Genomic DNA, 24,949 nt, shown 5'->3' with positions numbered 1-24,949 from the left:
AAGATCTTTCTAACAAAAAAAACCCCCAAAATCCAAACATCAGTGCAAACCAACCAAACACACCCCTCTAAACCACAAGCCTCGAGCAAACAAAAAACCATTTTCAAAGGTTGATGTAGTGGTTTGAATCAGTTTTTCCCCCTGCAGTTGAAAGTGGTAACCCCCAGGGGGTGGTAAGTTTTGAAGTTTTGAAGATTTAGCCAATGAGTGCTTCTGCAAAATATAAACATATCACAACCAAACGGAAGAGAAGAGTTGTAGTTTGGGTAGTAGAAGTGGTGGCCATGTTGTAGGAGCCACGAGGAGAGGGCAAGAGCCCTCTGGGGGGGGCCTCTGCCCAACTCCAGCCCCAGTTGGGGGCTACAGAGACTTGGAACAGTGTTAAGCTGGACTAAGTGTCTGTAGCTGTGAGCTGGGGGATGTTTTTCCACTGTGAGTGAGCAGAGACAGAGCAGAAGCGGCGGCAGCGTCCAGAGGTTATGGCTAAGAGCCAAGAGTTAACTGAAGGAACAGTAAACAGCATGCAGCCAAGGAAGACTCAGAGTTGCTCGAGCCGAGATAGAGAGCCGGCAGCAGAGAGACAGAGTTTTTGGGGTAAGAACTGAACCAGACCCCCCAAAAAACCCTTGGAGACCCCTCCTAGAGAGAGAGGAGGAGTAGATGGACTCCTATTTGAGAGGAGTCTTGGAGTACAGCAGTACCAGAGAGAGAGAGGAGTTAAGAAGCTCAAAGATGTCCCGGAGCTGGACCGGGACGGCCGGATGGAAATGCAGAGGGGGGTGACCTTGCTCCCCCCACTGCTGCTGCCACGCTGGCAGTTGAGACAGAGTACAGGAGCTCTGGTGGAACTCTTGAGGTAAGGACTTGCAACTGAATGCTGCTCAAGATGTTCTGACTCAGGGGTGAACCCCTGAGGAAGGGACTTTCACGAAGATGCCTCTGCATTTTGTGATATACCTGTGGTGAAGCGAGTTTTGTCCCTGCTGGCAGCCCACAGGTGAGGCCTTCGCTTGGACCGAAGGAGAGCTGAGGAGCTTGGAGACCCCCTTGTGTGTATTGAACAGAGATCCAGCTACAACAATCCAGTTGCAACTGGTGCATGGAAGACAGAAGAGGAGCTGCTGCCCTAAATGTGGAAGGAATCTGTCCTTCTTCCCTCCTGGACTTTTATTTGGAGGGGAGAAGAGATCTGATCCATTGTAAATACTTATGTCATGGTAGAGATAGCTAAGGTTGTATATAATGTATTGTAGTATTTATTTGTACAGTCATTGTAATATACTCCCTTTCCCCCACTTTGAGTCTGGTGTGTTTTGTCTGGAAAGAATCATCCCACATTAGGTTGAGATGTGCAAGGGAGCTAGGACTAGGGAATTAGGATTTTGGAGAATCTCAAACCATGACAGTTGATGAAAATATTATAAAGCAAATATAAAACCAGCAAAGCACAGGAAATAAAGAAAGCAACAAAAAGCAGTGGATAAAAGTATTTAGTGACATCTTGGTATACGTATGGCTTTAGAAACCTGGAAGGTTTTGTCCAGTAAATTAAGTGCCACAGCTTGTGCAGCATTTTCCCAGCCAGATGGGATGGACCTTTGTGTGACACCTCAGCTTAACAACCACACTCAGTAATGCAATGCCAACACTGGTTTGGGACTAACATACACATCCTTGTGGGCCAGAGGTGAGAAGCCTCTAACAACACCGAGCTGACACTGTAATAAAAATAAATACTGTATCTAGCCTCAAGCAATGGCAATTTCACAGGGAAAAAAAGAATCAATATTTTTCAGTGCAAGTGATTTTTATACCAGAGTATTAGTTTCTAGTTCAAAATTTCAAGTACACCTACTAGTTTAACTTGCTAGTTTTAGTTCCTCATAACCAAGCTGGGAACTTTCCTTTTCAACACAACATCCACATTCCTGCCCTTTCACTGTGACAGTCCAACAGTGTCCATGCTGTTGGCTGGATGCCAGTTTAAAACACTTACTCCACCTGGACAGGGATGGAAACCACCTGGAAAAGTAGCACTTTGACACCTGCAAATACCAGGTGGTGTTCAGTAACTGCTGCACTGGTGTGGTGCTCTAATGGCCAAGCACAGTCACTCAAAGATGGCCAAACCAGTACTAAAGGACACTGGGTGGGTCGGCTGTGTGTTTAAATGCACATTAATTCAACATGGACCTTTTTGAATACAGATCAGAAGAGGTTTTATTGAAGGTTCAGTAGCTTCGTTAATAATATGTCTAACTCTGAAACACTGAGTCAGTCAGACCTTAAGTGAGAACTAACTCCTTCAAGGGAGTATTCTGTAAGAAATCATAATACTAATGCCCATGGGTGAGTTTAATTAGAATGCAAAATACTTACCTAGAATAAATAGTTTAAAACAGAGAAAAGTAAGTCCTGCTGGAAGAAGGAAGATTAAAGAAAAGCTTTGAAAACAAATCTGTCCCCTCCAATTATACACTATGTCTTTGCTGGACAGATCCCTCTCTCCTGTCTTCCTTTGCAGTCTATCAACTTCCAGTGCCTTCCTCATTGCAGCCCCCAGGTATCTTCTGTCTATCATTAATGAGGTTTAGTTGTACTATTGCAACGAAGTCTCTTATTCCCCCTGGAAGTCCTCCTGCCCAGGTACTCATTGCCTGCTGTTCTTCTCATTCCCTGCACTCCTTACCTAGCAGTCCAGAGCTGCACTCTGCCTAAAAATGCTCAAATAATAACCTTGGGGAAAGATAAGCCTTCCCCTTTACACCTGAAAGCTGCAGCCAAGATGTAAGGAGAAGGCCATTCATTTTGTTGCCCATTCACAATTGCCTAAAATCAAAATCCAGAGTGCTGCACATGTAAACAATTAGACAGCACAGCTCTGCTTGCTGCCTTCCTCAAACCCATCACAAACATCCCTACCAGAACTTGCAGAATAGTTATTATGCCAATAAAGTAAAGCCCAAGGTGAGCGCTTCCCTAGCTCAGAGGATTTTGTAGCAATGCTGCACAGACGCACAGCATAACAAGGCCAAAAATTCTCCTTCTAAAACACAAGTAGTAAGTCAGTAGATATGGGAAATATAGACTATGAGAGATATGAACAGATACAGGAAAAACAAGTTCTCACATTGTGACAAAACATATCCTCTCCCAGTATTCATGGAAACACAATGATCCCAATAATATCATCATTATATTGCACAAATCACCACTGCTAGGTACCAGCAACATTAGAGGACTTCTTTTCAGAAGCATGGAACAGTTACTGTCAAGCATCTCCCAGGGAAAAGGTTTAATCATTCTTGATAAACATGTTCCTTTAAGACAAAGGCTATAACTCCTCTGTCTGAGCAGTGTTGGGAACATTACAGTAACTACTGGAAATAAAGCACAAATGCAACGTTAACCTTATTCCGTGTACACATGTATCCATGTTCATCATATGAGCAAATGAGCTGCAAATTAAAATCACCTGGAATGTAAATGGGAGAATGTGGTTAGGAGTGAAAGAGGTAACAGGTATCTCCCACCTCTGCCTAATACTTTTTTTAATTTTAATTTTTTTTTAAGATGCTATGCTGACACAGACCTGGCTGGGCTGCTTGCTTCTCAAACCTCATCTTTTCTTCTCTGGCTCTGTCCTCTGCATTCACAGGAATCCCAGAGTCATCCCGAGGAATTATCTTTCCATGGAAAGGGCACTTGAGAAAGAAAGAGGAAAAAAAAAACCCCATGAAACTTTTGAATGAAAAGAAAATGCTTACATTTTATTCAACACGACTTAAAGCTGGACACTGGAATTGAGCAACAAAACCACATGTGATTCCCAGTCCACCTTAGAAAACATTAGAATCCCATAAACATCATGTGTTTGATATGTTCAGAATCCTAAAGAAATGAGGTCTGTTTGATACAAATATCCTATTTCAAGAGACCAGGTAGCACATCCTGTTAAGTCTGGAACTAGGGCACCAATGCTGCATCATTTATGCTAATCCCATTAAATTATTTCCATGCATTCAGATCCTTCAATCTCAGATAATACAGGAAAAATAGGGATACTAGAAGTATTTAAGCAAACTAGTTCTGCTCAACAAAACTCATAATTTTGAGGCTGTGTAGAATTTAGCTTTCATAAAACTCAATCTGTAAATAAAATTTCTTTGCCCCTCAAACACGTAAGTTTCTAAAATCAGGTAATATCAAATACGCCCCTAAATGAGGAAAAATTTTCAGCAAAAAAATACCTATTTCTGCCTTAGTGCCACACATCACAGTAATAAACAAAATACAAATAACCTATAATGAATGCCAAAAACATTTAAGAGCTCTTTAAATGTTTACAGCTTCTTTACCAAAAGGCTGTTTCCCACATGAAGCAAATATTAACAATGAACTTCTCCAGACACACAGAGTTCTTCCACTCCCCTGAGCTATATTTACAACGTGAAATAAACTTTTATGTGTATGTTTTAGGGAGATCTCCTTCAGATAGCACAGACCTTGGAAGTGATATAACTTGATGCCTACCTTAACCCGATCTTGCCTTTCACACAGACTCCCATCGGGCATTGGTGCCCGACACTTATGTTTCACTGGCTCAAACTTGCCAGCGAATGTTATATATCTGGTTTTTAACATTTCCGTTATTTCTTTATTTTCCACCTCTTCCTCTACTTCACTGGGTGCCCAAAATCGATGCTCAGATGTAAATCTGGGAAAACAACAGATGAAAATTACCCACAAAGTTGTAAGAAAGCACATAAAGATGCCAGTATCAACCTGTGCTGAACTCACATGTGAAAGGAAGGGAAGCTTTATTAGTGAATTTAAAAAACCTCTATGACTCTACTAGTCTTTCTTATGACTCCTATATTATGAAGATGCTTTCAAAATATCACCAAAGTCTCTCTAGTATTGATTTCCTGTTTAACCTGCTAAGCTATTACAAGTACTTGGCTTTAGTTCATGATCAGACATCTAGAGTCAGTTATCCGATATCACAGTCAGTGAATAACTTTGTAATTCTGTAGTTAACATTCTCCATAACAAAATACTTCTATGATTAAACACAAGACAGATCAAGGAGGAAACAGCTTGATCTTAACTGTACTCCTGCAGCAGCAGAGAAGCAGGAGCTGAAATCAGAGTATGTTGCAATACACTGAGATCAAGGGAAAGAGCAAACAAGCAGCTGAGCTTTATACAGAGTCTTTCCTCCAGGTTCTCCTTCACAGTGCCTGTAAGTCTGAGAAATTAGCAGGTGTTCTTCTAGGAAATTCAGTTATCCATTGAAAATCTGTTTTAAAATTAGGCACCTCACCTATATTTACAGACACATATAGGCAAACATACAGAGAAGATCAGTGCCATGTCAGTGGACATAGAGAGTGGGAGGGAAGGGCAGCGAGGACCCTTGAGTGATGTAGTTTTTCCAAATTTTCTCAACAGCATTCACATAATTTCATTTTAGCCATCCTAAGCTGCCAATAGTCTGTAATGAGAAACAGGCAAGTGCAGAGGGCAATTACCTGACTCATTTTAGATGCTAATCTTAGAAGGCAATGACTGTCTCTCTGATGGTAAATGTTTCTTTCTCCTAATCATGGAAAGAAATTAGGGTGACTAGCTTAAGTTTAGGTATCTAATTCTAAGATATCTGATGCTAAACAACAATAATCTCACCTAAAATTTAATGAAATATGAATCTGAAGAGGAAAAAAGTACAGCTAAACTAAGAAAAGAAAAATTCCAGCTTCCATGTCTGCTGCTTATTACAAGCAAAATGGAGATACCAAATGACAAATGTCTCAATAAGGACATAAACTTCACAAAGGACACTTTACAATCCCTTTCTTCTACACAGCTCTTCCACCCAATCAGTTCCAGACTTATTTGAGAGGATTTTTCTCTATCCACATCCAATTCCTCTCAATCATTCGTATCCTTGGATGTCATTCCTACTTCTGAGACTTTGCCTTCTGCGGACCACAGAGCCACACATCCGTGATCACTGGCTTCACTAGTCACACCAATCTCAATTCAGCAAAGCACATAAGCCAGCAATTGAAAGACTTACTTTAGAGGGCCTGAAGAGTTTTGATGAATTTTATCTAAGCAAGTTTTCAGCAGATGACAAGGGGAAAAAAAAAAAGATGAGGAAAATACCTGACCTTAGCAACCTACAACATATACAGGTGCTGGTTTTACTGCAACAGCTGACCATTTAAAACTATGTAAAGGGATTAGAACTAGGTTAAAAAAGGGATTAAGCGAATTTTGAAGCATCTTTATGATTTGCCAAGTCATCAGAAAAACATTCAACAAGTAGAATCCTTATTAAACAGACTGATTCTATCCAGTAAGTTCTTAATCGAATACACCTCGTATTAGTTCCAGATAAATACAAACCTGTATAAAGTACAAATAACTTCCTTCTGGTAGGTTAGGAGATAAAGGTAAAAGAGTTCCAGAGGACCTTAGCTCAGCATTAAACATAATAATATGTTTCCACAATTTTTGGTTATACAAAAAGTTTTCAATTACACACATTTCTGCAAACTATAGCATACACAAAAAACCCCCAAACCCTAAGAGTCTTTCTAATATATCAGTATGACTTTAGTCCAACATTCGAATGGTACAGTATTTTAGCTTCAGGAATTATATGGCAAGACAATGAACAGAAGAATGAAATAAATTTATTATTTGCTTAGTTTAATGCAATGCTGAAAACAAGACTGACTGCTAGCTCTGTGTTACTAACTCTGCAGCCACACAGAGGGGACAGCATTCCTAAAAAGACACCATGCAGGATTTTTATGTGCATGGTAGTCTTGCAGAAACTCTTTGTAAAATTCTAGTGTCCTCTGGTGGTCTGAACTCCCTTCCCCCTCTAAATTATCAAATTACAGTTACATGAGAATGAAGAAGCATTTAACAGTTGTGCATGCCAACCTTTCCAATCAGGAAACAGTTCTATTTAATAATTATTCTGTCTCACTTCCCTTAAATATGCATCCAACAAATGTAAAAAATCATTAAAATTATGTTTTACTCTACGTATCATTGATCAGTATTTGGGGACTGGACTTAAGATAGCCTAATTCCTACACAGATATTAATAAATACTATTGTTTCCTACAGGCATATAACTTACTTTTTCCCAACATGACTTATAAGCAGGTTAGAGAAGAAAAAAGCAGTGGTAATTCCCAAAGTTTTCTGATTTCTTGTGGTAAGTTAAGCAACATTTTAAAAGGGCAGATACTTGTTTGAAAAAATTATGCATGTGACAAGTAAAACATTTGTAAGATGAATCAGAAGGGGAACAGATAATCAACCAAAAGATAAAAAAGATCAACATCTCACTCACACTTATAGAGTGTTCCTGATCCAGAGGAATAATAGAAGCTTTAATACATGAGGAGGAATACAAGACAAATAATGGCTAACAAAAATCTAAAAGAAAGACAAGCTACTGGAGAAATGTTGCATTCTTTCACCAAATTTATGAACATCTTAAGTCCTAAATTAATGGAAACTTATAAAAAAATTGAATAGATGTAACCTCTAAAACCAGACACTTACAGAGATCCTGAAGCAAGTGCAAAATGGGCTAATTCAAACAGCCTAGCCAGAGTCAGTGCTGCACCAACTATCCTACTCTGCTCCCAAGAGTAAGCTGATTTAATTCAAGGAGGAGGGTAGATGAGTTTAGAAGGTCCATGCTATCCAAAACAGTCTGCTGACAGAAGACTCTACACAGTACAACACTGTGCTGTATATACTACCCCCCCAAAAAAAGAAATATAAAGTACTACTACAGTTTCATAAACTCATTTTAAGAGTTCTTAAACTAGTTTAATGAGTTGTGTGAGTGAAGGCAGAAGTAGGGAAAATTGTTCAGCCCAAACCTTTGTCGAGCTCACAGTTACTGTCACTTTCTAGAGAAGGTGATGCACCACCACTTACCAGCTAAACAAAACTTCTTTAGAAAATCATCTTCTCACTATCAAAATCTTAATTTATTGTAGATGCTATGACTAAGTAAGTATACTACTAAGGAAGTGAAGTGGAAAGACTTTTCCTCTTCAAATTTAAAAAATTCAAATTCCATACACATCCCATATGTGTTGTCTGTTTTCCAATTTGCTTTTTTTCCCTAAACATCTTATAGAGTCAGTATGTGTGCATACAGAAAAGGTAAAGGAGTTGGCCATTAACTACCTTAATTTCTCAATAAATATATTTTATACCTGGGGTCAATGGTATTGTGTGTGCAGAGTTACTTAAATTATCCTTAGTTAGATTGGCATATCTGTAGTTATAGACTATAAGGTTCAGAAGTGTGCCCTCTATTTTATTGGGAAGCATAAAAATAAAACAGTACAGCACAAAACAGACAGGGAGTGAAATATGCTTCTGATTTCACTTATGACTTGTGTAACTCATCTGCAACGTAAAATAAGGCCTTACTTCCTTTTTGGCATTATCACAGACAAATGCTTCTTAAAGCCCTGCTGAAAATCTCAACCATCTTACAGGTTTTGAAGAGCCTACACCACACGAGATGGAACCCAAAGCTTGGAGTGACTGTGGCAGAGCACTGTTATCTATCCAAGTGCACCAGTTTTCAGTAATTTAAAGGATACTCAGCATTTTATGCAATCTGGTACAGGGGCAAAGCTTTCCCTTTGTTCTGTTCTGCCAACACTGTCTTAACTCTGTGATCATGGGTTGGTTTTCTCAATTTGTTTTGGTAAGAAAACAAACTAAGTTACAGTGATACTGCTAAGAACATAAGAGCTTGATTTGCAACCCAGCCAGTCAATGATTTTTGACTTTTTCAAGCCAGGTATGGTACATACTGCTAGTAAAGTTCTGGTGGACTTAAAGGAAACTTATACATAAAGGGAAGACTTTGCATCCCAACTTGCATTTAAAAATACTAAAAGGGGTTTATAACTGACTCCTAGAAACAAGTTCTGATGGATACCTACCAGCTCTTCTCCCCAGCACTGCTCAAGCTTTCCCTAAGTCAGCACTGACTCGTGAAACACAAAACCTTCCCAGACAAGAATGGCAAGTGAAAGATCCAAATTCAAATCCTGTAACTGCCACCTTTTTCTTGTGACACTGAATAAGCATATCAATTTCCTCAGCTACCACTCTGTAAAGTCAGAAAAAATACCCATGACACCTCCCCAGCCTTTCTCCTGCCTTGCCTGCTACTTATTTAGACAGCAAAGTCTCCAGCTGAGGGAATGTCTATCATGCACTTGGGCAGAGCACTTTGCATAATGAGGTGCCAACTTAAATTGGAGTAACTGATTCCATGCTGCACACATGAAAAGAGCAGAAAAAAAATGTGCTTTGAAGCATCAAAGGATATTTAATTAGTATCACATCTTCTCAAAACAAATAACATTTAGAGGTAGAATTTCTACCTTTGTTTATGGGTCCTACAACACAAGGGAAAGGAGAAAAGTAATTATCAAAAGAAATAGCAGTCACCCCACTGCATGACCTCTGAGTACAAGTAAATCTATTTATTTGTTTAATTTGCCTTAAAAGAAAAAGAGCATTACTTGAGAATCTTCCCAGCACTTGGCTGATCCTCTCCCCAGTAGTGAAGATCTAATCCAAAAGGCATGAGGGGAGCTTTAGCTCTTTCTTCCTCTAGTTTTCTTCTCTTACCATCAGGATCTTCCAAGGCTGCTGCCTCAGGAGTTGCAGATTTACTGGAGAAAATTGATGAAAAGTCAACACAGAAAACAGCAATGATCACAACAACTTTTTCTTTGTTTTCATTAGATTTTTCAGATGACCAACACTAATATTACCTTAGATCTAGGCAGGAGCTACAGATGTGGTACTGGAAATCATTTTTATAAAGAACTTACTATGGTAAATTCATGCCCATGTTTGCATGGCAGTGACACAGATTGCAAAGTCTTTCTTTTGTTGACAAAATTCCACCTTGCAATATACTCATCATGCAATACCACTACAGAATTCATTACTCTTACTGACAGAGCTTCACAGTCTTAGTCACCATACTGAAACACTCAATTTTTAAAGATTAAAAGTCATAATGTACACCTGAATGCTCCAAACTCTGGAGTTCTAATGAAGCAAGCCCCTTTCTCAGATTACATTCCAGTTTGCTAGGTTTTGGGTGCTTTCTTGGCCAATGCAGAAGTGCCTTTCCAGGAATATGCCATTAAGTAGGTGACTCCCAGTTTTATCTCAAATCCCAGATAAATGCTAGGCAAGGCTGGAGGTCTACCAAAATTTGAACAGTACTGACAACAAATATGAACCACTGTAACACTCCTCCAGGTAGCACTGACAGCTAAAGTTATTGGGGAACCAAGTGATGGTTGAAACTAGTTGCTAATTTAGTATTAGGATACGTTCTGTTTGGCTACAAACAAAAAACCGCCTGAATAAATAGGGATATGATTTTTTGTTAGCAAAGAAGGGAACAGTATATTTTCATAAAGGCCATTTACACCAAATAAAAGCTAAATTAATTGGAAAGTAAAAGACTCCTTAAGATCCTGGTGTAAACATCAGCAAAATCCCAAATATTAAGCAATGAACGTAACTTCAAACTGAAACCAAGACAGCCTTAGCAGCCTGCCTAGTTCATGAATGCTTTTCTGTGTGCTGCTGTGACTAATAAACACAAGAGGGAGAGGGTTCTACAAGAATTAAAACAAAGCTAACCTGGTGTGAGGAGGTGGTAACTTTGGCAGTTTGTCTCTTAAAAGTTTCAGTGTGGCAGCTGCACAGGTTGGATCAAGTTCATCTTCGTTCCCTTTCGGCTGCGCGCGGGAGCTCAGTGGAGCTGGTCCTGCTGACACCTTCCCCACCGGAGCTTTTGGAGCTGCCTGGGGTTCTAGCCCTGCAAAAAAACCTGGTGTTTAGGAGTGACTCACTTCTCCCACCCTCACAGTGGGACCAAGCAGCCCAGAGTGCTGATTACATGTCTTACAGCTTTCAGTTTGCGTTGGACATCAATCCCACTCTGTTATATTTCTGCCTGTGAAATTTTTCTCATTTTGGAACAGATATATACTGAGTAACTACAGCAAACCAACTTTTAAATTTGTATGACATGATGTGACAACAAAGAATGATGTTACTTCGTTCACCTTGGAAAGAAGGATTTTACAGTACATGTTTGCCCAAACTGCAATACTGCTTTTTGTATATAAGTTTCCAGTGTCACAACTGCTTACTGGTACATCATTTCTGTATTCAGGGTTATATTAAGGTAAAATAGAAGAAAGGAACTACTGGCACTACTGTTTAACACCTAGAGCCCCAAAAGACATCTAAGAGTAGGAGAAAGCAAAAAAAAAAAAAAAGCCACACATCCATATCCTTCTGTCTGCTAAGATGAATTCTTTGTGGTGTCTCAGCAAAAAATCCTGCTGAAACTGTTCCATCCTGGCAAGGAGAAGCCACATCTGGATGGGGATTCACTGCAACACAGGACTGATAAGAAGGGGAACCATCATCACCCAGAACAGCTGGCTGGGAAGCACATCCAATGAAAAAACAAAGCACGTGTGAGGCACACCCCTGCTCTTTGATGAATCTCAGTTACCATATTGAGAATGTAAAACAAAACAGCCTCTTCTTCTTCCTGATTTGTTAAGGAGCAGCATCACTGAGTTGAGTTTCAATTCCTAAATATAACTGCAAAAGGAATTATCCAGAGAACATTCTTCTTTCACAGATACTAAACTACACAATTTGCCAAGAGGAAACATCCAAGTGCTAGCAGAAGCAGCAAGTACCCCCCCCCTCCCAGAGTGTGCTCCACAGACAGTAAAGGCCTGAGCTACACCTGAGGAACAAGCCCCTCTGCAGGGCAGCACCAGGCACTGATGTTCAGCATCAGCAGCTTAATTACCGTGGGGCAACTTAATTACTTTATACAGCCAGATTAGAGAGTCAGCATGGGCTGTAAGGATGCAATCAGATAGGCCGAGCAGTTAGACAGCACTTGCCTCTACTTGCTGAGCTAGAGAAGCAGTTCTATTAGCCAGGAGTGGAAACAAGAACTTTTCAGCCAATGACAGCTGAAGCTGGAAAGATGAGATCCCTCACACTAATGTAACAGACTGTATTTGTCTCCTCAGAAAGCCTTCTTATAAAATAATTTATTGAAATGCAAGGTCGCATCCCTCAAAAAAAACCCCCAAACCCCTCTAAATTAATACAAGAAGGTCATGGTTTCACAAAACTAAAGTTTTTAGCAAATTATCTCAGCCTTCTTATGAAAATCAGCCAAAGTTTAACTAACATATTTTAGCCATTATATGTCTCTTGCCCAATTATAGCCAGTCTTGAAGCTGCATCCAAAAGTATTCTTGTTTTGCTAGTCATTAAATGTATCACAAGACATCAAGTAGAAAAGGAAACACTAATGTGATATCTAAGACCTGCCCTCTGAGGAAATTGCAAGACCCATAGTGGCAGGTGGCTTTGGTACACAAAATATTTTCATTTCAGAGAAAAACATATTTTCCACAAACAAAATTAGAAATATTTACCCTGACCCCTCTTTCCACCTTTTAAAATGTTCCAGTAATTCATTCTGACCTTGATTCATTTGCACCACTCATTCCCTTTAGCCCATGGAGTGCAACCCATGGCATTGCTGACTCAAGTCACAGGTCAAGGTGCTGAGGCATCAACCATCAAGATCCACCCCCTGGATACATATGGGTCTACATTTTCCAAGTACCAAGATTAGGAACTGAGTCCTTGTGCAGGGAATGACATCTCATCTTTGTTTTCCAAAGCTCCAAGCTCAGGGCACTGAGAAGGATGCCCTGTCAGCCTCCTGTTTAACCAAGTTCCTGGACATACTCTCCCCAGAGAGAGCTGACAATCCTAATTCAAAATCCAGAGAGCTGGAGCCTTTCAGAAGGAGAAGAGAAACAAAAGCAAACATCCATTTGAATCTGGCTTCTGTGCCTTTAAATTTTGTTGCATACAGCAAATGGTATCATTCCTAGATTTTCTGAATACAACTCTCTCCAGAAAAAAAGAGATCACTCTTGAATACTCTCAAGGATGAGGACTCTTCTAACACCATGTGAGATCCCAAGTCTCTCTCTAATATGGTTTCTACTGGTAACAATGAAGGGAAACGTTTTAAGGGCAAGAGCAGTAATGACCATGGCAGCAGATGGCTTACCTGTCTCCTTCAAAACAATGAGGGAAGGAAATAGGATCTGGAGAAGGAAAGAGGATGAGACTACTAGCCAACAGCAGTTAACAAGCTCTCACAGAGACTTCTCTGTTTTCTACTTTCTCTCCCATGACAGCTCAATACATTCCTTCTGCTTACCCAGTGCATGACACAAAGATGGCTGAAGTAAGTATACAAGATGCAATGTGGGTGTGATAGTATTTTTCCATTTCCATAGAGAGACCAGAGCCAGCTCTGGCAGGCTGATGCATTCCACCTCTCCTAAGAAAAGGCTACTGGAGTATCATGTAGTACCCCACAGGAGTGAACACACACCTGAGAGTGAGTATTTCAGTAGCACCAGTCTGGCAGCTGTCCCAGAAAGACTTTAGTAAGTACCCAACAGTCCAAACATTCACAGGCAGGAAGGATTGCAGAGGGGACAGAAAGACATTCACCGCAGTCTGAAGCTGGTGTCAAACCCAGTTTTTCCCCAACTTCTTGCTCTGCTCTCTAGAAAACACCCCAAAACCAAAGCTGCATTCCTAAGGCAGTGCATCTGCAAAGACAGTGCTGCTCAAGCTGTCCAATGGTTCCTGGGAACTGAAGTTAGCATGAACCGTGATACAAAAAGGGATCATCCCTTTCTAATTTTTATTTCCTCAGATTGGAGGTTAGACCCTGCATCCCAGCTGTAGGCAGCCACAGGCCACCCTGCTGTTGGCTGGTGATGTTGCTGAGGACCCCTGACACTAATACTCCCTTACTCACTCCTGCCCACACCACACACTCCTGTGAAAGCTGTGAACACACCATCTTCACCGTGTTATCCAACCTCCCCTCTGAAGTCAATAAGGCTTTAAAGAACACTGTTAAAAAGTAATTTAAAGGACTGATCTGTGCATTGGAAAATGTATCAAAATTAGCAGAAGAACCAGGAATAAGGGAAATGATAATTAAATATAATAGGATGGATCTAAGCAGAGAAATATCTAGGCTAAATAGCAAAAGAAATTATCTTATTACACTTATTAGGCTGCAGACTTGTTCTTTGAAAGGAATAATGGTGCCTCCACAAAAATGTTCTTTTAAAACAGCACTTCAGTGAAATAATAATGCAGGAATTTTGAATTTATGCCTTTGAAAAGGGGGGCAGGACAGGGCTCCTTCTCAGCTCTTGTCATAGGCTGGAAAGGGAAAAAGCCCCTCTCAGGTGCTTTGTATCAAAGTGAAACAGAATTAACCCAGAAGATTGTTATAACCATACTTAAGTATCATCAGTATTTGGAAAAGTGAACTTCCTTTTATGACAGAAACAAACAGGCCCTTTGGCATGAACAAGGTTAACTGAGAAGAATATGTCATAGACTGTATCTGCAACATGGGATTGCTTAGACTGTATTTAGAATTTTAAATTTCTTTTTTTCCTTTTTTTTTAAAGGAGACTTTCTGAAAAGCATTGTTTAAAGCAACATACTGTTTAAAGCATGTGTACTATTTACAAATAGTAAAAAGTCAGAAGATAGCAAGCTTGTGTCAGAAGATAGCACCTTTTCTTTCATCTTTAGAGAAAAATGTGCATGTGTATTAAAAGTGCATATGCAATAAAGATCTCAGAAACCCCTATTTTTTTTTCCATTTGTTTCCTATGCTGTTTACAGAAAACATGATTGCTTGTTCACTACACTGATTTTGTTGGGGAGGAGGAGGGGAACAGCAGTGACAAGCAGTCAGCAACACAGAGAAAAGGCAAGAGAGATAAATGGACAATGTGACATTTAGACAGATAAAATCACATCCAAAAGATCAATATAGGAATTCTTAAGAGTTACAAGAGCAAAATATTTTCTCATTGATTTCTTATTTTAAACCATTAACAGAAAAATAGCTAAAGGTAAATACACTACAACATCAGTAATACCACCTCCACCGTGGAGTTTTTAAAAAATATTTGTGCATGAAATTAGTTTTTTGCAAACAAGATAAAGACGAGAGTCACCATGCAGACAGCCCCAGCTGCATGGTGTCCAATGTCAGGGTGGGGATGCTTTGTTTTGGTTTTAAGATATAGATTAAGTACAGTTTTTAAAGTAAAATTCATATTAAGAATTCTGCTGCTCTGTGTGGTTTATTTAACACAAGTACAGTACCTGGGTTCAAACTGTTCCAATAGCAGCTCTGAGAAAGAATCATAAAAATGTTTAAATCCCCTTTTTTGTTTAAATTGACCAAATGGCACCTATTTGCCTGAAGCAATAAAGTAGACCATGTTCACAAGACAGATCGATAGAAGGAAAGAGAGAGGCTGGGGTTTCAGCTGAAGTTAGGCTGCTGAATGCTGACATTATTGATTTTAGCTAGTTCAGCTGGCCTTGTAATTAAAATGTAAATTTGAGAAAGAGATTATGTCCTGACAGAAATGGTGGGATTAGGGGGAGATAAAAGCCCCTCAGTGAAAATTCAGAGAAAGAGCAAGCACAGGTTTCCTCAGCTGTGTGGATTTAGACGAAATCTAGCTACTTCAGATTCACTCAAGTTTAATTGAAAAAACGGAGATAGAATATAAACAGGTATTATGGACTTCAACTTTCCTGAAAAGAATTTAATAATTTCTGTTTCCCATTTGTTGAATCTTAGTCAAGCTAAGAGTATGTGATTTATATTAGCACAAACACTCTCCAAGATTGTCAGAAAAATCCAGCAGTTCAGGTATAATATTTCCCCACTTACTCTATTGTGCTCCCAATGAAAATGCCTGCCTGTATTTTACTCAGAAGCACAATAAGCTTTAGTCCTAAGTAAACAGGACTTTGCAAAGCTTCCTTCATATGGACTTGCAGAGGATGCTGAAATGACAGAGGTAGCTTTAGCAAATATTCTCACAGAGCACATCAGCTGTGCATGCACTCAGAGCAACTTATTACATGGACAATTGCACATTTTAATATTTCTGTAGAAATTACATTACTTTTAAAAGTTTTCAAGGGGTCTTTACAAGCAAAGATTGTTAAAAAACCAAAAAAAAGATATCCTCGTTGCCTTTGAATGCAGCTCTGCTCATTTGCATGTAAGTAAAATATTGGAATTCCTCTTTGGAAATTCAAATTAAAGAAAAAAAGATAACTATGTTAGTTAATGAGAGGAGTTCATTAACATTACATAAATACTTTCTTTGGCCTACTGGAATTACAGAATATATTCATCTATTATAGTGTTACCTCTCATTAATTAAACCTATTTATTACTGTTTTACAATTATAGTTAAGAACCAGAAAAAACCCAAAGATGCAGAGTTTATACTAAATGCTTTCTACACCTTACACCCTGATGTCTTAAACTTCTTGCTTATCATTTTGCAGGCCCTGGCCATTGCATAGATCCTCTGAGGCATTCTACTGTCACAAACCACTCAAAAGTATATCAACATCTTGTGCAGTAACTATTAGTTTCCAAGAACTTTAGAAGAACTCAAGTATATCCCATGTCCTATTAGATTTTCTGGGAACCTTATTTACATAGAAGGACCTCACCTGAGAGTGAGGAAAGTTTGCATGATCAGTGGATTAGGATGGATCAGAAGAAATAAATACAGTCAATACTTCTACCTGGATGTAGAAGTTATCTTCATTCCAAATACTGTATCACAATGCATTTTACTCATTTATTGTCCTAAATGTAGCTAGGCCTCTATAGGCCTCAAATTGCACCAAGGGAGGTTCAGGTTGAATATTAGGAAATATTTCTTCACTGAAACAGTGGTTAAGCACTGGAACAGGCTCCCCAGAGAAGTGGTGGAATCACCATCCCTGGAAGTGTCCAAAAAATAAGTAGATGTGGCACTTTGTGATATGCTTCAGCAGGTATGGTGGTACTCGGTCAAAGATTGAACTTGTTGATTCTGGAGGTCTTTTCCAATCTAATTATGATGCTATGATTCCATATAGAACTTGTGTCTGTCCATATACAGACATATTCAAAATACACTAGTATAATGAGGCAGTCTTACTTGTAAACTTATAATTAAATACTTCTAATATACTTCTAATGTTGTATATGCTAAGAAAAATTGAGACCACACAGCACATTTGATTTACATCATGTAACAACTATGTCCAATTTTTTTTTGGATTCATAATAACATTAATAAAAATCTTATTCTAAATACTAGACTATTGTCTAGGGAGAGAAACACATCTCTGTGTTACTTGCATTTTCCAAATTTAGGGAAAAAAAGCCCAAATTTCAAAGGGCAGTGAAAGGTAAGCAGGTACTTCTACCTGTCCTTTCCCCTGGAAAATATGAGTTGCTTTTTCCCCTTAAAGAAATCAGGTAATACCCTTATTTAGCCTAGACAGTGTAATTCTAAGTCTCAAATTCGGCTCCTGAGAATAGAGGAGTGTTCCTGAGAACTCAGTGAGAGTGCTTCATCCCTTCTGAAGTCTGCAGGTTTGGTTTTGCTGCGGTCTCCACTGAGCTGTTTCTCCACGTAAAACCATTCTCCACGTTCTTCACATGCAGGAAGAATTCCCTCAGGAAGCTCCTGAGGTATGGAGACCAGACAAATCAAACCTGACTGAAAAGCTATTAGACATTTAGAGCAAGACCCAGACAAACTGAGAAATCACTGCAGTAAGCAAAGAAAAAGCTTAAGTATAATTTTTATAACTTCCATTTAGGCAGCACGTGTTTGTCTGTTTAGTGATTCATCAGTCAGTAAAACTCCAGCAAGTTCATTCCCAAATAATAAGGTCATAAAAAACATTTGTTTTCTTTACAGGTAAGCAAAGCAACATCATTTGGTTAATCATGGTGAGACACATTTTTATGGCCAATAGCTGATGAAAGCCGTGGTCAGACTGCTCTTCAGACTTACACTTCACCCCAAATAAACCACCTTACCTTATGTATGAAATACAGGTTCCTGTCAGCAACACAAGCTGCTGTACTGACCCCACACTCGGCTTCTCTTATTTGCACTGAGTCACCCTTGAGTCAAATCTACTTCATGATCACTGCCATGATAATCAGCCTCTCTCCTGAGGAAGCTTAGATTCCCTCCCATTTTAAAAGCTAGTAAAAAATGAATTTTAGAAAGTTTTTCAAATGTGCCTACCACTGGGCAATCCTAATAACAGAAAACTAAACAAAGTATTTCCCTAAAAAAATCAATAAGCACTGAAAACAGGTCTTCCACTGAGTATGTCAGAGATGCCTAGATGATGTAGTCAGGGATGTAAAAATCAACACTTAGGATTTGTGCTTTTTCCCTGTGATTTCCAGAAGATTTTCATGTGTACTATTAAAAATAACTAAAACCCCCACAATAGAATAGAGGAAAACATAACTGTAAAATCAAGAGATATTAGCTCTGTTTCAACTAAATCCATTAAATGCTTCCATGAAAGAAAAAAGACCAGTGTTAAAGTTATCATTTCTTCAGAGGCCAGAATAGGGGAGATCTGTTTTGCTTTATCAGCACTTGCATATGTATTTTTTTGCCAAATGTAGCTTTAAATCTGTTATATAAACCAGAAAAAACTTTTTTTTTAATGGGAGAAAAAACATGTAGATATAGGATAAAAGATCAAATTACCACTGTACTCAGTAACTAAACCCACTATTTTCCTAATTCCTACATCAAAAATGGAGAAAAATAGGGCTAAGAAAGAGTGAACACAGTGCAGCTCACAGCAATACCTGTGTGTGTTAGATGACGTCCAGCTTCAAATTCAGTGCCCTTGTTCTCAGTGTGACACAGATGGAACATTTGTACTTGACCACACAAACAAAGACATTTAAAAGCATTTAGGAAAACTTTTCTGGAGGGAATAAAAGAACCAGATGCCAAACAGTTAGTAATTAATTTTCTTTTTGTTTTGTTTTGGTTTTTTTTTAATTTGTGATGATGATTCTATGATGTTCCACATTTCTGAGGCTGTTTTGTTTTAATCACTGTGTCCCCTGCATGTCTTGATAGATGCCCGTCAAGAGAATAAAATTTTTAAAAACAATATGCATGCAAATCTGCTGCTTAGCTACAGATCAGAGTGTACCTAGTCCTAATAAACAAGTACATTTTCTGAATAAATGCCCCAAAATGCATGACTTTTACTGCTTCAAATCAAAAAATTCAATCACACGTTAGTCTACACAGTATTGTATTGTGTAGACAATACAATAGGCTTTTTCATGTTCTGAGAAGATGCAAAAGCTATAAAACCCCCCACCCTAAATGAATGGTCACCACAGCAAGTTTATTTATGTCTCTAAAATGCTCAGTGAGAGCTACAATAGAATGAATAGCTTCTGTGGTCCAAAGCACTCCCAATTCTATGTAAAGAACCAGGTGATGACTTCTCTACTAAGGAAACAGTAGGTGTGTACACCTTATTGGTTCAATTGGGGTATAAGTCTTGTTTCTCATGTTGCTATGACTTTTCATATTAACAACACAGAGAAAAGTATGACTCAAACACCATCAGATTAGGAAAGGCAGTGTGGGGACATCTAACCCACAAAAGCACATCACTCTGTGATGAGGGAAGAATTTCTGAAATGGATAGAACTAACCCTTGGGATTTTAGAACTGCAGCTTTGATCCCAATATGAAAGAAGTCTCAAGCAGTCTTTAAGATGCAACATGAACGACTGAAGTAGCTCTTAGGGACCTAAAAACATTCTGGCTTAAGGTTCAAATAGAAGAGAAATAATCTCTTTAATGACAGTTGAAATAATGGTTTGTGTTCTCAACTGTGCAGTCATTCCTCACAGAATTTTGAATAAGGATGAAACTTGATAACCAACAGACTGCTTCCATGCTAATATTCCCAAGTCAGATGGCTTCCTTGTGTCACCACTTGTAAAAGAGCAATAGCACTTCCCTGTCCTCAGAGCATTATTGCATAAATAAGTTCATGAATGCTTGTACTGGGACACAAACAAGAACTATCAACTGAGGTGGGTGGAGGAAGGAATCTCTTATCCTGGCATCAGCACCAAATTCTGTCAATGGCACAAGAACGACATCAGGAGCTGCACAGTTCCATCCTTACCTCATCCACCTTTAAGGCTTTAAGCCAATGCAACTTCCATCTGACCAGCAAAGGCTGGAATGTGGAAAATCTCCAGTGGCGATCCCTAAAGCTTTCCTTTAAATGTCCTTGATTTTCCAGGGCTTAGCAATACCAGCCATACAAGGGTAACAGAAATCAGCAACATCAGTACTGAGAACAAGACCAACCTTAAAAAAATTATTTTCAGTGTTGTTTCTTTCTCAGCCCAATATTCCTCTTTGGCAACCCAGTGTATCTAAAGTGGCCCTGGGGTCCCACAGGGGCGCTGGGCTCTTGTCTGCTGCAGACATCAGGTGCAAGTGTAAATAAGGATTATACAAATGGGAGGTCGTTAAAACTCTGGTAATGCTAATTTGGCATGACACCCCTAATGGGTTATATCTTCACACTCCAGTTATCTAATCACCTAAATTCTTTTAACAAATTTACATTTCATTTTATACATGGAGATTCAAATTGACTTGCTCAATTCTCCCTCCACCCAAACTGTACCCATTCACTTCATTCACATATTTAATACCCTCATCAATTTTGAGATCATCATCAACCCCATATACAAAACAGATAATACAAATACACGTGTCTACACAGTTGTGTATAAAACTTCCCTTGTCTCTAAATATCTTTTAATTTTTTACAAGCTTCTCAGATCTCAGGAGAACCATACAAACATGTATTTATCATCAGAAATAGCATCTCAGCTTGAAATTTATCTTGTTTGTTAGGATACTTCCATTTTCCTAAGAGAAGTGACAGGGAATAAAGTGACTTTTAAATCAATAATTTACTTGTCACATTTTGATCCATTTCCACAGTCATGTTTTACAACTTTGTTTTCCTGTTTAATATAAAAAGTTAATCTGGTTTACTCAGGAAAAGTAGCAACAAAAGCAAAAAAGCTTTTAACTGTTCACACCTTCCACATAACAGTAGGATTTTATTTTACATGGAGGGCTTAATGTTCCAGCCAGAATATTCCAATTGCACTGATTCTCATTTTCTAAGCTCAAAGTTCTCATGAACTAGCTGTGAACTGAAGAAATGCAGCAAAACCCCACCTGAATCACATTTACATAAAGGTAAAGTCACTGCTGTGATCACTGCACTTGCTTATGGAACTAAAAGGCACATTTAATTAGAGAGTTGGCTGCCTAACAGCCAGCTCTTGATGAGAACATGCTGCTATAAAATCAATATATTATTGTGTATTTTTATATTATAATTCAGTTTCCTAAACAAAATGCGTCAAAGGGATGCTTATTTTGGTTTTGCATATTAAAAACAATGCAGAACAGAACCCAATAGAGAAAATTTTCCTCATGCAGACCTGAAGTAATCACAGAGAAGTCAGTTGGTTTATGCAATAGTTATATATTGGCTTGTGAGATAGATTTTTGAAGTAGTAACTCACCAGTTTGTCCAAGAAAGCACTTAAGTACACAAAGACAGAAGAAAGCACGTGCTTAAAAGACTGCCTGAGTTCTTTTCAGGAAGTCTGAGTTATTTTAAGACCCTTTCCTCAACTGGGAATTTACCTAATAACTTTAATGGCAGTGATTAAAGCTGAATGACTTCAGAAACATCAAGAATGATTAATCCTTTCAAAATGTTATTTTTAACAAACACACCAGGTAAAGAACAGCCAAGAGTGACCATTAGCTCCTACACAACTACATGTATATAAGTGGGATATTTTGTTTCCTGATTGATTGACTTGCACTGTAATGTATTTTCCTATCAGCAATTGTTTAAATACAAATTGGGAAATTCTTAATCTATTTTATATAGATTTTTATATATATACACTCAAATATCCATTTTATATGGATTTTTATAGATATACACTCAAATATCCTTGAGTAGATAGCAGGCTTGTCCTTTTATCCTTTTCCATGAGGAGGACTTCAAATAGCAGCCAAATACTGTGTTAGGGTGATAAAAAGGGTGGTAAGACACTTTGTTTTTAAAAAATGTGTGTCCACAGGGAAGATGGGATAAAAAGAAAGAGGTGAATACATTTCACTTCCAGTGGAAGCTGACAAGTACAAACACAACCTTTGCAGGTTAGAATTCTTTAGGCTGTTGCTAAAGATATGGAAAATGAGTTCCAGTGCCTGGAATTATTACAAAAATACCAGTTTTGGCACAAGGAATACGGCCAAAGGAAGGGGAAAAATAAAAAAAGAACCATAGCTATGTAAAAAACTAACCTCATTTGTTCATTCATTTACTCTCACTACCAATGCTTTGGACACTTTCATCAGTCACACATATATAAGAAGCTTTTCACAACTATCTGGAAAGCTGCTGCCTTTCTTTTCCATTATATTCCTTTTCTCAAAGTCCCACTGTTAGCAATAACCAGAATTTACTCAGTATTTACTGCAAGACTGACATAGTTGGGATAACCAACACACACCGCTATAATTTTATCAAAATATAACATTTTTTTCCATGAACAAAAAAAATAAAAGGCTGTCCAGTTCCCGAGTTTGTGTCCTACAGACCTCCACCACTGTTCTGTGTTCACACACATCTACTTCCCATTTCATTATCTCAGTACTCCCAATTCCACTTCATCTTCCCCAATTCTTGGCTGGACAAAGTAAGTGCCTGCAGGTTGTTTCAAGCAACACCTACTCCAAGAGCCACACCATCCTCGCTGCAGCTCCCTGCTCAAGGTACCAGCCTAATTCCCAGTCCTCTAAGAATCTATAGCTGAAAATTTCCAACTTTATTTTAAAGGCATGGAGGAAGAGAGTCACCTGCCTCCTTCAAACAAACTGGAACCAGCCAGTTGGACTTGCTGCAAGTCCCCTTAGGTGGGTAACACTGATAATCAAGGCAGGTTTTACTTCCCAGGCTATCCTGGTAGGTTAAGTCTAGATGGGGTAGACTGACTGAGGTATAAGCAGGACTTCACACCTGGAGACACCCCTGAGCTGACCCCAGGATAACTACAGGTGATTGTTACTGACCACCTTTCACTGTCTGTAGCCAACTTTGATGACAGAGGACAGTAAAAAGGTCACTTGAGCTACATAAACTTGGCTTTACACAGGCACACCCCTTTTTTCAGCAAAAAGAAACATTTGACTTGTACAGGTAACAGCTGCAGCCTGACTTTCAAGATGGAAACTGCAGATAAATGAAAAATAAGCGTCAATAGGACTGAAAAAGGCATAGTACAGCACAAACCTTACACAAATACTCAGAGAGGAGCAAAGAAGCAAGACACTTCTTACAGTGGCCAAGATTTTAACTTCTGTGTGATGGCAGTTATCCTTTCCTTCTCTACAATGTTCTGAAATCTTATGAGTCTTAAAATACACAATTTTGCACAAAGGCAAAGCTGCAGAGACTTACTAAGGGAGATGTACAAAGGACGAGGAGTAATGTACCAAAACTGAATTATTTAAGATGAATTTTCCTCAGTAACCCCCATCTCAATTTCACAAAAACACATTGTAAGTATACCTTTATTTAAAAATTACCTACTTAAAACACACAAACAAAAAGAGCCACCTTGCAGAGCTGTAAGTTGGCCACTCTATGGGAGGAAGTGGCTGTGCATCTCCAACTGCTACCAATGCAGGTGGTGGAACAGAACCTTCTCCCATCTCACCAGACTGTCACCAGCATTTCTAATATTCCTGCTCATTTACAGCTCCACTTTGCAGTCCCTTCACCCTCAGTATGTGTTTTGCACACTTACAAGCACACAGGGAGCTGCCTCTGGCTCTTAACTCCAGTGGAACAGGATGGAATGAAATAAGCTGCTGGTCTCAGTCGCTCCTGCTCCTAGAAAGTATTTGTTTATCTGGAGCCAATCGCTGTTCCTGTGTCCATGTAATGACTTCCTCAGAGCAGGCAGAGATTACCCACACCACTGATCACTTTATTACTTCAGAATGGCTGTTTATTTACCTTAGTGCAGCAGCAACATGCAGGGATAAAGCTTGTCACAGCTGGGCAAACTCACCATATTCCTTACGCAGGTGGTCTGGAATGTGGGGCTCATAACCTTCCTTCTCAGGGACCTCCACAAAGTCATCTTCATCCTCGTCCTCGTCGTCATCATCTGAGGCTTTCATCTGCAGAGATATTTTTGTTGGTTTTTTTTTCTTTTTTTTTTTTGGTAAATGTGAAGATCGCTTTTCATTTCCCTTCACACTGAAAATATTTTGCAGACATCTCGATAGCCCTACTGAGACTGCTCTATGTCAAAACTATTTCCCTAATTATGTATTTAATCTTTATCTAAGATTAGGCCTTTGCTTAACATTTTATCTCTAAAGCCCTACTCTATCCTAAGGGCTTCTTTTAAAGCCCCTTTTATCCATTAGAACACACACACACAGTTGGTGAAGTCTGAGAAAGTGTGAAGCTATGAAACAGACCAAAAAAATCTTAAAACAACATCAAGATTTTGATTTAATGAGCAAATTATAGCCTTACCTCTTCTCCTTTGGATGATTTTACTCCTTTAGCAGCACCCAAATAGTCTGTGGCATGTTAAATAGTATCACAAACTGTTTAAGAGCTCAAATCCAGAGCAGGCAAACAGGAGGGGAAGTGGCAAGTTAATACTGACCCAAGCAGGAATATTCAGATGTGTATACTACAGTGGTTCACTGTGTTTCTTCACAACAGCACT

The 24,949-nt window shown here is 38.9% G+C and overlaps 1 protein-coding gene across 1 annotated transcript in view; it reads right to left on the bottom strand.

Annotated features, from left to right (window-relative positions):
- Positions 1 to 24,949, bottom strand: part of UVSSA (UV stimulated scaffold protein A) — a 54,848-nt gene that overhangs the window by 8,315 nt on the left and 21,584 nt on the right. The window contains exons 7-11 of the mRNA XM_027662711.1: positions 24,275 to 24,386; positions 10,738 to 10,915; positions 9,594 to 9,746; positions 4,534 to 4,717; positions 3,593 to 3,704 (exon numbers count right to left, since the gene is read on the bottom strand). Coding sequence (XP_027518512.1) covers positions 3,593 to 3,704; positions 4,534 to 4,717; positions 9,594 to 9,746; positions 10,738 to 10,915; positions 24,275 to 24,386 — 739 coding nt within the window. The remainder of the gene's footprint in view (positions 1 to 3,592; positions 3,705 to 4,533; positions 4,718 to 9,593; positions 9,747 to 10,737; positions 10,916 to 24,274; positions 24,387 to 24,949) is intronic.

This window comes from Corapipo altera, unplaced genomic scaffold (assembly GCF_003945725.1).
Source record: "Corapipo altera isolate COAL_440 unplaced genomic scaffold, ASM394572v1 95, whole genome shotgun sequence".
Taxonomy (NCBI): domain Eukaryota; kingdom Metazoa; phylum Chordata; class Aves; order Passeriformes; family Pipridae; genus Corapipo; species Corapipo altera.
Note: the sequence above shows the minus strand (reverse complement) of the source record. Positions and strands in the feature narration are given on the sequence as shown.